Raw genomic sequence first — 12,182 nt, 5'->3', positions numbered from 1 at the left:
GACATGCATTATGGCCACAGAAGCCGATGCAGCAACAACAAAAAAAAAAAAAAAAAAAGTTCTTTGAAGAAAATTTAATTTGACCGTTATTGTAGTGCCACCTGTGAATAAGCGAAAGCGGTACTGCACTGCTGTAACCAGATAAAGTTTTTAATTGGTATAGTATATAACTATTTTTCTTCATTCTTCTATTATGCGATTTTTGTAATTTTGCCATATGAGGGATATAGTAATGATATTTTATTAGTCTTTCCCGAGTTGCTTAAAACTCAACTTGTGTATGAAGTCCTGGAACGTATCTCTTACGTAATGTCTAGGACAAACTATATATAATAAAAATATATATGTGAGATTATATGGAAATTTTTATAGTAATTGTTATAAATACATTCATAGTAGAATATGAACTGTTATGTTAGAACTGTCATTAACTATTTCTTTACTTTTTACTATTTTTTGATTGTTAGGGTTCAGGAGGGTGAAGTATGTATGGTTTTTTTTTTTTTTTTTTATAAACATGTACATGAAATTATGTGTATATTTGTATCTATGCTTTATATACAAAAATATAATATATATAATAATAAGAAGAATATATACACTACCACTACCCTACCATTAATATCCGGACACCTCTCCATGGATGGGGAAACAGGTCCTATGCATGCAACGTGTCACAGAACCTTCTGTAAATATGCACACTGGGCTTCGAACAGATAATTGCAAAAAGTGAGCATTTAAGGTCATTCAACAGAATTGATGACCTCAACAAATGCCAGATGCAATACAGACACATGGTGTAAGGAGCGCGAATCCTGGACTGTAGAGCAGTGGAAAACAATCCTGTGGACAGACGAGTAGAGGTTCACATTCTACCAGTTTGGTGGCCATTCCTCGGTGTGATGAATGCCAAGAGAACAGTTCTTTCCTGATTGTATCCTTCCAACAATGAAGTTTGGTGGAGGCAGTGTCATGGTATGGGAGTGCTTTTCATGGTTTGGCTTGGGCCCATTAGTCGTAATCAACAAAACCACAAATGCTGTGCAGTACCAGGACATCTTGGACAATTATGCACTTCCAACATTATGGCAATACTTCGGGGAAGGTCCATAGCTGTATCAGCACAACACGCCATGCCATACTGCTCAGGTCATAACAGAGTGGTTTGAGGACATGGGTATGGAAAAGTTGGATTGGCCAGCCCAGAGTTCTGATCTGAACCCTGTCTTGCATCTTTGGGATGTATTGGATCATTGGGTACATGCACGTCGAGATTGCCCAAAGAACAAGGCCGAACTGGTGGCTGCATTAAAAGCCGAGTGTGAGGAACATATCATCTGACATTTATAAAAAGCTGGTTGAGAGTATGCCACAAAGATTGAAGGCCATCATAAAAGCAAAAGGTTTCGGCACAAAATATTAAATTACACAATAAAAGCTCTCTTTTTTTTTTTTTTTTTTTTTTTTTTTTTGTCTAAAGGCAGGCGTCTGGATATTAATGGTAGGGCAGTGTATATATAATCCATAACTAATTGTACCCTAGCAGTCAAGACCAAATATGTTGTCTTATTTTTTTTCTACTGCTTACTACTTCTTTGGCGTACGGCTATGCCAGTCATCCTTATGGCATAGCTGTACCGGAAGTAGTAAGTAACACTCTTGGCTTCTCACTTGCACATGACTTATTCATATTAGTAATATATGCATTTTTCAAGCTACTGCCATTCAATTCAATTGAAAAAAAAAACAAAAATAGTTTATTGAAATTAACTTCTGCTGTTAAATTACCATTCTGGTCCATAAAACTAAATTGTCTAGCCTTTGAAATACTTTGGCCATAAAAACATGGCCATGCTATGGCTTCTTCATGAGTTAATATGTGGTATGGTTTATGATTTGTTTTTCTGATTGTATCTCATTTTTTCATTCTCTATTATTTTATTATATTATTTCAATTTAGTTAGCACTCGTACATAGACATACATGCATCATAATTTGTGATTTTATATTTTGACTCTGGGAATGGAACTTCCATCATAATATAAATCTCTTGCAGGTCCTTTGGTCATTCAACTTTCAGACACATTTTCAGGAATAAATTAAGTTTGAAAGTTGAGGACTCTGTTTTTCTTTGTTTATTTGATGTATAGCTAATTGAAATAGTTATTTTTAAAAGGCAGGCAAAACTTATATGAAGCAGTCATTTATATACTGTGGCATTTTTTGTCCCCAGAGATTAGCAAAGTAAGAAGTTCATTATTCCAGATCAATGGTGCTAGGAAAGATCCTCTTATACTTCCAGAAGCAGAAGGAGCAATTGTGTCTCGTTCAGAGAAAGTTTATGTTCCAGTTAAAGAACATCCAGATGTAAGTATTTGAAAATTCATGTGTTGAATTTTTTTTTTTTTTTTTTTGTAATTGTTGCATATCAAATAAACTACTATAAAATGTGGGTTTTAAAGTTCCATAAAGAGCACTTTTTAAATATTAATGTGTACTGTTTTAAGATTTTCCACTGTTAGAGTGACATTGTCAAGTCAAATCAGAATTAAAAAAAAAAAAAAAGCACAAAATCATGATGAAATAACTGAGCTCTCCATTACTTTTTTTTATTGCAGTAATATTATTTACTTGTATACATGTGATTTACTTTTATTGACTCGCAGATCAGATTTACCAAGTTTATTCTCTTGTATGATCCAGTAAAACAAATACTACGAGAGTTTTTTTTCATATTTTCAAAGTTGGCTATTACCACCACCTATTATAAACTGCATTTACAATTACTTGGAAACAGGTACTGAAAGATAAGATAATGCAACCCGATTAAAGATTTATAGACAGTTTTCATATAAATGGGCACACAAAATGACCTTAATGTACGTATTTGTGTGTACATATATATAGTATTTATTTATTTCGTATGATGTGATCAATACACGAAGAAACCAGTTTTTTCTTGCTTCCTTCGTGTATCATGGCCGGGATATCCAACCAACCGGTTGGTTCGATGCCATCATGATATCCAGCCCGAGGCGGGAATCGAACCCGTGACCTTTGGGTTGCCAGGCAGGCACTTTACCTACTCAGCTAGCCTGGTCGGCTATAGTATTTATATATATGTACACATAATTACATGTATTATATGTAATGTATGTATTAGATTACATGTATTAGTTTCCGATGACAGGTAGTCAAAATGATAGACATACCTGGTTAAATCTATGGAGTAGGGAGCCTAAAGTCCTCCCTGGAGGTCAGCACTTTATCTACTCTTCCAATTCTCTTTCAGCTAAAGTATGGTCCACACATGATTATTTGGCTTGGGCATTAGCATTAGTAGAGGCATATGTTGCAAGAAAGCAAACTTACATAATATCAGCAAAAAAAAAAAACTTTGCAATTCACCTATCCATTCACTCCAAATGTTTATCTAGTTCTACCTTCAACTTATTTAAGTTCTTGACCCACTACAACAGCTGGAAGTTTGTTCCAACTATCAACCACCTGCTGGCCAAAGGCAAATTTACGCACATCTATTCTACTACAATTGTCTTTCCTCAATTGGAATTCCCTCGTGGGAATAATTAGCATCAGTTATGTTATGTTATGTTATTATTTGGTTTTCAGGAGCATTAGCAACTAAGGCCATATTGCTCCGGGATATGCGGTGGTCATTCCCTGACCTTTACGCATCCTCCGTATTTGGTGGTGACGGGCTCGAACCCCGGTCTAATCAAGAAGCGTGTGCTATGCACTGCTGCTCCTTCCCACCTGGCTACGGAGGCGCCTTAGCATCAGCATTAGTTGAGGCATACGATGCAAGACAGCAAGCTTATGTTGACTGCCGCATCGGCCGTATATGTCCAACACCATTATGTTTTTCAGGCACCGCGTCGGACATATATTGCTGACACCCGCTGTTTCAGTGGGAACTGTGTCAGCTGTATAGCACTGACAGTTGATGGAAATTTATGTTATTTTTGAAAAGCGTGGCCTCCAGTGTTACATGTGATGAAATTTGCATGGCACTATAAGAAAAAATGAGTAACTGGTCATTATTTAAAAATTCTTTATTATTACAAATTTTATAATTATAAAATTGTAATTATATTTATTTTGATTTATGGTGTTGTCCAAACACGTGAAAGGCCGATGAATATGCCAAAACTCTTTTCCCCTTTCTGCTAGCAACTGATCTTCCTTCCGACTCTTCCAGTTTTGCGTAATAAAAAATGCACATCCTTCTAACTTTCTTGTTGTTTGCGTCGATTTTTTGTTGTTAGTGTTACCACAAAATGTGTTACCACATTTTGGCTTTTCATGTTTCTCTTTCTGTTCTATGGATAGATGTGTGGAAGTTTGCTTTTAGCCAGCGGGTGGGTGATTGCTGGAACAAACTTCCATCATTGGAAGGAACTTACATTCCTTCTGTCATTGTAGAAGTTGATAGCTTAAATAGATTCAAGGCAGAACTTGACAAACATTTGGAGCTAGTGGATGGGTGAAATAAGTTTTTTTTTTTTTTTTTTGTTGTTGTTGTTGTTTGGTTTTTAGGAGCATTAGCAACTAAGGCCATATTGCTCCGGGAATATGCGGTGGTCATTCCCTGGCCTTTCTGTATTTGGTGGCGACGGGCTCAAACCCCGGTCTAATCAAGAAGCGTGTGCTACGCACTACTGCTCCTTCCCACCTGGCTACGGAGGCACCTTTTTTTTTGCTAATGCTATATAAGCTTGCTTCCTTGCATCATGTGCCCTTCCTAATGCTAAATGGAAGTAAAATAAAATGATTATATTAGGATACAATGAATGTTACGTTTACGAGGGCTAGCACCATTCAATACATCCAATCAATAATTGGCTATCTGTATCTGTTTATCTGCTAGTTTAGCTAGGTTAAAATTATCCTACTGTTAAAATTATATTAAAATTTAGCTGCAAAATAACAGCTAGCCTGACAGATAGCTTTGAAACAAATATAGTAAATGAGAGGCAACAATAAATTTCATGTAGGGTTGTGATACGAATGGTGCTAGTCCTCTTAAATGTACCATTCAGTGTATCCTAATATCAGTAATTTGCCTCATTATCATCATTTTATTTATTTGCACTTATTTTATTTTATTGTTAATTATCTGTGTATTTATAGGGTATAGCTAAATAGACTAGCTCAGGCTATCTAAGTCTGTCCTTTGGCGTCATGGCTCACCTGATATACTTTAATACTGAATACATTTATTCTAAAATCTTATCTTCCTTATTGGCCTTAGGGCTCTATTGTATAACTGTTATTATACAATATTGTACTTTAAACACTGTTCAGATCCTTATCTTACACACTATAGTAATTATTTCACAGACTTATGTAATGTTTAATCAATAATTTGATTGCATTAATCTGATCTGGGACTCTTTTCCTGCAATTCCATTCAAAAATTTTCACTTTTACCTTTTATTATGTCTAAATATATATAAATATACCTAACAGAAAATATTAAAAAAAAAAACAAAAAAAAAACTACAAAATGTATGAAAAAAAAAAAGTGTAAAAATAGAATGCAAGTAGTGTGAGAATGCAGATTATGAAGTAAATGTCCCTCCCCCACCTGACATGCAGCTCTGCTGCCTGTGCCATCTCGCGATCTGTGTCGTGCTTCTTTGCATAGGACGTTTACTCCCTTTCTCCCTGGTGAGGCTTAACCCCACTGATATTTATGGGGCTGCTTCCCTATCACCCCTTCTTATTTCTGTTTCCTACCCCCAGCCTTCAGTCTTCTTCCCTAGACTAACTTACCTAACCATCATGCTTGCTCTTAATCTAAATTACTCTACCCTAATTTAAACTCCAGTTCGGTCTTACCCTAATTTCCTGCACTTAATTTTTTTTTATATATATATAGGCCCTAGCCACTGAAATCTTAGGAAACTATGTGGTAGGGCCTGCCAGAGTATGAACTTTAAACCAATGGTTAAAAGATCACAGAAACAACACAAGATATTGCACGACACAACAACACACTTTTTAGTAAAATATTTGACCTTCGCAGAGTTCTGTGACAGAGTACACAACGCAGAGATGGGGGAAACCCCAGGTGCAGTTAGACCCAAAACACTACACTTTGTTTGCTATTGAGTCAGTGATGATCAGTGTGCATTATGCATGCACTTTATATATACACATACACCGATGGGCCAAAACATTATGACCAGCGAGTATGCAAATTGGAGCAACTGCAGGTGAACTATGGCATGTATTTGGGTCAGGACACTGTATAAAAAACACCTGATACTGAGCTCCATTAATCACTGTCATTCTTGTTCATCAGATGGGAAAGGCAGCAGACTTAAGCAAGTTTGATAAAGGCCAAATTGTAATGGCCAGATGACTGGGTCAGAGCATATCCGAAACAGCATGTCTGATGGGGTGCCCACAGTCAGTTGTGGTTACTACCTATCGAAAGTGATCCGAGGAGGGGGAACCCACAAACAGCTGGCGAGGTGTTGGATGACCATGGCTCATTGATGCTCGAAGTGAGCGAAGGCTCTCCCAGATGGTACTTGCCAACAGAAGGGCAACTGTGGTGCAACTTGCCGGTAATTGGAATGCTGGTGATAGGAGTAATGTGTCACAACACACAGTACATAGAACAGTGCTGAAAATGGGGCTGTGTAGCTTCAGGCCACTCTGAGTGCCCATGCTAACCATGGTTCACTGGCGACAATGCCTACAGTGGGCATGCGAGCATCGAAACTGAACCTTGAGTGATTAAAAGAAGGTCGTCTGGTCCGATGAATCACGTTTCCTGTTGCACCATGTGGATGGCCAGGTACATGTGTATCATTTACCTGAGGAAGTGATGGTGCCTGAATGCACCGTGGAATGAAAACAAGCCGGTGGCGGCGGTGTCTTACTTTGGGCAATGTTCTGCTGGGGTACCCTGTGTCCAGTCATCCATATGCCAGGCACTCTGACGTCTACCCCCTACCTAAACATCATTGCTGACCAGGTACACCCTCTCATGGCAACGGTGTTTACCTGTGGCGGTGCAGTCTTTCAGTAGGATAATGCGCCATGCCACACTGCCTGGATTGTCCAAGACTGGTTTGCAGAACACGAGGAAGACTTTCAGGTATTGCCCTGGAGTCCAAATTTCCCAGACATCCATCCCATCGAGCATCTGTGGTTTGTGTTGGAACAGCAACTCCGATCTGTGGCATCTAAATCATGAACCTTATAGGAGTTAAAGGATCTGCTTGTTACGTGTTGGTACCGGATACCACAAGACACATTTAGAAATCTTGTAGCATCATTGCTTCGCCAGGTATGAGCTGTTTTGGCTGCACGTGGTGGACCAGCATCATATAAAGTAGGTGGTCATACTGTTTCGGCTCATTGGTGTGTGTGTGTGTGTGTGTATATTATTAAATAATTTTTATATTATTAAAAGTCATAATCATTAGACATTATTATATTGTATAACCTTTAGGCCCTATTAAAATTGGTATTGCCGTAATGCATATTGATGATGAGTCTGACTACAATGGAAAACTGTACAGAGAAATAGAATGGGCTAGTAAATCGCAATGTCTTATAATGGGGAATTTTAACTGTAAGTGATCAACCCACAAGTTCCAGATATAGACTAGAACTTATGGGTTGACCACTCACAGACTGGCAAGACTTTTGTGGATTTATTGGATAACCATTTTCTACAGCAGCCGTTAGAGAGGCAACAAGAGGGAGTAATACTCTTGGTCTGATTATCAGCAGTGATTTTTCATGCATTAAGTTCTTTTATCTGCAGATAAAAGAACCACTAGATGGCAGTGATCACAGTGTATTGATTTGGGATTTACTTCAAGATGTAGCTACCATCAAGGGTAAACAGAAGGGTTTTTACTTTCGTAAAAGTGACTATAGTGTTCTCAGATAGTTTTTAAATTTTATACAGTGGTACCAGCTGATGATGTTACCATCAGCAAATTCTAAACGGGAAGCATTCAAGAAATTAATCATAGAAGCTACTTGGATTTTCATACAACTAAAAAATACTCTTCAAGGTTTAGGCCTAAATCGATGCCAGATAAAATGATGACACCTGTAGCAGAGAAGAAAAATGTTTGGGATACATAAATTATCACAGAGGCCTATGGTTTAGGCATATACTAGTCCATAATCAAGTCAAAGGAAATTAAGCAAGCGAAGACACTTTACAAGAAATCTTTGGCAAAGGATGCAAAGAAAAACAGCGAACACTTCTTTACTTATGTAAACACTAGAAGAAGGAAGGGGATGAATCAAATTACTCCACTTGACGTTGATGATTCGACTGTTGATAATCCTGCTCAGATTGCTGACAAATTAAATGAGCGTTTTGTATCTACATTCACACAAGGGGAATTATTTAGAGTAGACTATGCCAGATATTTATGAGACTCTAACAGAGAGCTAAATGATTTTGTAATAACTGAGGAAAGTGGAAGAGAAATAGTGAAAGTAAGAAAGGAACCCAGGGTGAATGAGATCTGTCCAGTTATATTAAAGGAGGTAGCAAAGCAAGTAAACCAACCTTTAGTCATAATTATGAGAGCATCCTTGGATACAGGGAAGGTCCCAATGGACAGGAGATGTGGAAATGTATCACCAATTCACAAAGGGGATCTAAGGCTGACACGAGATTTATTGATCGGGAATTTTAGACCTGTTAATTTAACTTCTGTTCTGTGGAAAATAATGGTGTTATTGGTTAAAGAAGCACTGCAGTTTCATCTAGACTAGACTGCAGTTATAGTTCAGACACAGTTTGGATTTGTTAAGGGAAGACTTGTCTGACCAATTTGATTGAATACTATTATGCTGTCACAAAGAAATTGGATGCAAAAAATAATTTTGATATCATATGCTTGAATTTCAGGAAACTTTTGATACTTTTGCATATGGAAGATTGCTGTATGGCATTAAAGGCAAGTTGCTGCTATGGATTAAGGGATTGTTTAGTGGGAGAAGACAGAGTGGTAATCAGTGGACACTGCTCTTTGTGGATTAATGTTATTAGTGGAGTTTCCAGGGTTCAATGTTTAGCTCACTGTTGTTTTCTGTATTTATCAGTGATATTGGTGAAGTTATATCAGGTTAATGACCAAATTTGTAGATGATACTAAGTTTGGCAGGGTTGGTGTTAATGACAGTATGCTACTGCAACAGAATCTGAAAAGTTGGGCAGATGGGCCGAGAAGTGGGAACTGAAGTTTAGCATTGACAAATGCAAAATTCTCCATATGGGTAGCAGCAACCCCAGAGTAATATACTAACTGTGTGGTATTATATTCTCAGGTAGTGAAGAATGAAAAAGACCTTGGGGTAATTGTGCAGTCAGATATAAAGTTTTCTGAGCACTGCAGACAGATTGCCAGAGCAGGTCAAGGGCTCTTGGCAATGATATACAGGAATTTTGCTAGCAGGGATAAGGAGGTGATTATCCCCTTGTATAAATCAGTAGTCAAGCCACTCCTTGAGTGCTGGGTACAGGTCTGGGGGCCGCATTTTAGCAATGATGTAGAGTTGTTGGAATGAGCACAGAGAAGGGCAATGAGATTGATGAAGGGAACAAAGGTACCCTTTTACCAAGAAAGGCTTGAGTTCTGCAAATTGCAGCATCTGGAGACAAGGCACTTGCATGGTGATCTGATTGAGGGGTATAAGGCCTTGAGTGGTTTGAGCAAGTTCAATACTTATTTAATTCTTCCTCTTGCTCAGATTATGCCCCTGAGTGGGGGGGGGGCATAAATTGAAATCTGGAAAAGGCAGTTGTAGAATGTGTAGCGAATGGTTGTTTTGAAGAACCTTCCATCGTTCATTGTGGAAGTTGATAGCTTAAAGAAATTCAAGGAAGAGTTGGACAAACTTTTGAAGCAAACAGATGGGAGGAAGTGTGTTTTTTTTTTTTTTTTTATTTCCTCTCTCTTTTGCTGATGCTGTATAAGCTTACATTCTTGCACCATATGTATCTACTAATGCTAATGCTTAATAACAGGGTCTGGAAAAGTTGGGCAGATGGGCTGAGAGGTGGAACTGAAGTTTAACGTTGAAAAATGCAAAGTTCTGCATATGGGTAGCAGTAACCCCCAGAGTAATGTACCAATACACTGAGGGTAGTGGAAAATGAAAAAGACCTGGGGATAATTGTGCTTTCGAATATGAAGTTTTCTGAGGAATGATGCCAGTATAGCTCATGTGGTTTTGTCAATGATATACAGGAATTTTCTAGAAGTGATAAGGAGGTGATTATCCCATTGTATAAAACAGCATTCAGGCCACATCTTGAGTACTGTATACAAGTCTAGAGGCCTCATTTTACAAAGGATGCAGAGCTGCTGGAATGAGAACAAAGGGGTGTGCTTACCAAAAAAGGTGTCAGTTCTGCAAATTGTGGCATCTGGAAACTAGCCCCCCCCCTCAAGGTGATCTAATAGAGGTGTGTAAGGTTTTGACTGGATTGAGCAATCTCAGTGCTGATGGAATTTTTTCCTCCTTGCCCAGATTACACATGAGTGGAGCACAAATTCAAATTTAAGAAGGGTTGTTGTAAATTAGTTGTGCAAAAGTTTTCCTTTAGCCAGTGGGTGTTTAATTGGTGGAACAAATTTCCATCCATTGTTGCTGTGGAAGTTGAGAGCTTAAATAATTCAAGAACTACACAAACTATTGGAGCAAATGAATAAGTGAAATGGGAAGTGTAATTTTTTTATTTCTCTGTTTAAGCTTGCTTTGCTGGGTCTGGAAAGAGCTAGATAATCCAGCTTAATATTATAGATGATTTTAATAGATACTTCACATCAATCTTCATTGACAAAAGACCTATCGTGGTGAGATGACACCGAGATACATAAAGATAGCAATTTCAAAATTACAGATGACCGTTTATTAGAAAATCTTTCAAGTCTAAAGGGCAAATAAATAATCCGGAGTTATAGCCTATGCCCAGAGAGCATTGAACAATTAAGGTTAATTATGATGGCATCATTGGAATTGGGAGAGATTTATTTGGTTTGGAGAAGTGCTAGTTTTTTACAAATACATAAAAGGCATTTCTAAAATCAAAGTGGGTAATTGTAGACCAGTCAGTCTGGCTTAAATGGTTGTGAAAATCTTGGAGGTACTGATTAAGAGTGCAATAAAGATCCATTTAGATAGAAATGGTATTCAGATTTTGTTTTGGTAATATGGCATTATTATTAGCATTAGTAGTGACAAATGATGCAAAAAAGCAAGCTTATACAGCATCAGCCAAAAACAAAAAAAAAAAAAATAAGCCTTCACATTTCACCTATGCATTCCTTCCAGTAGTTTTAATACTTCTTCATTAAATTTATTTAACCTATCAACTTCTACAACAGCAGATGGCAGTTTGTTCTAGCAATCAACAACCTGCTGGCTAAAGGCAAATGGTGACTCCGTAGCCAGGTGGGAAGGAGCAGCAGTGCGTAGCACATGCTTCTTGATTAGACCGGGGGTCGAGCCCATCACCACCAAATACGGAGGATGCGGAAAGGTCAGGGAATGACCACCGCATATCCCGGAGCAATATGGCCTTAGTTGCTAATGCTCCTAAAATCAAATAACAAACATAACAAAACAAACCAGATGGTCCGTTTTGCAGATCCCCCTGGAAATGGTTTATGGACCCCAGTTTGAGAAAAGCTGCTCTAGAGATAGGGAGGTCTTAATCCCACTGTATTAGGCAATTGTAAGATCACGTAACACATGCTTCTTGATTAGACTGGGGTTCAAACCAGTCACCACTAAATACGGAGGATGCGGAAAGGTCAGGGAATGACCACCGCATATCCCGGAGCAATATGGCCTTAGTTGCTAATGCTCCTAAAACCAAATAACGAACATAACAAAACAAACCAGATGGTCTGTTTTGCAGATCCCCCCTGGAAATGGTTTATGGACCCCAGTTTGAGAAAAGATGCTCTAGAGATAGGGAGGTCTTAATCCCACTGTATTAGGCAATTGTAAGATCACATTTGGAATACAGGACTCCTCTACTTAGTACAAATCATAGATACATATAAAGCACAAATTTTTTTAAAATGAATAAAAATACTGTATATCAAAAATATCAACAGTTTTGAACCATGCACTCAAAGTACCAAAATCAGCTGCTGTATATA

The 12,182-nt window shown here is 38.0% G+C and overlaps 1 protein-coding gene across 2 annotated transcripts in view; it reads left to right on the top strand.

Annotated features, from left to right (window-relative positions):
• Positions 1-12,182, top strand: part of LOC150088239 (protein held out wings-like) — a 170,265-nt gene that overhangs the window by 48,593 nt on the left and 109,490 nt on the right. For both annotated transcript variants that reach the window (XM_090369401.1, XM_090369400.1), the window contains exon 2: positions 2,234-2,367. In XM_090369401.1, coding sequence (XP_090225527.1) covers positions 2,234-2,367 — 134 coding nt within the window. The remainder of the gene's footprint in view (positions 1-2,233; positions 2,368-12,182) is intronic.

Source organism: Mastigoproctus giganteus, chromosome 3 (assembly GCF_048544385.1).
Source record: "Mastigoproctus giganteus isolate SK-2022 chromosome 3, ASM4854438v1, whole genome shotgun sequence".
NCBI classification, from domain to species: Eukaryota; Metazoa; Arthropoda; class Arachnida; order Uropygi; family Thelyphonidae; genus Mastigoproctus; species Mastigoproctus giganteus.
This window is presented reverse-complemented; position numbering and strand designations above follow the sequence as displayed.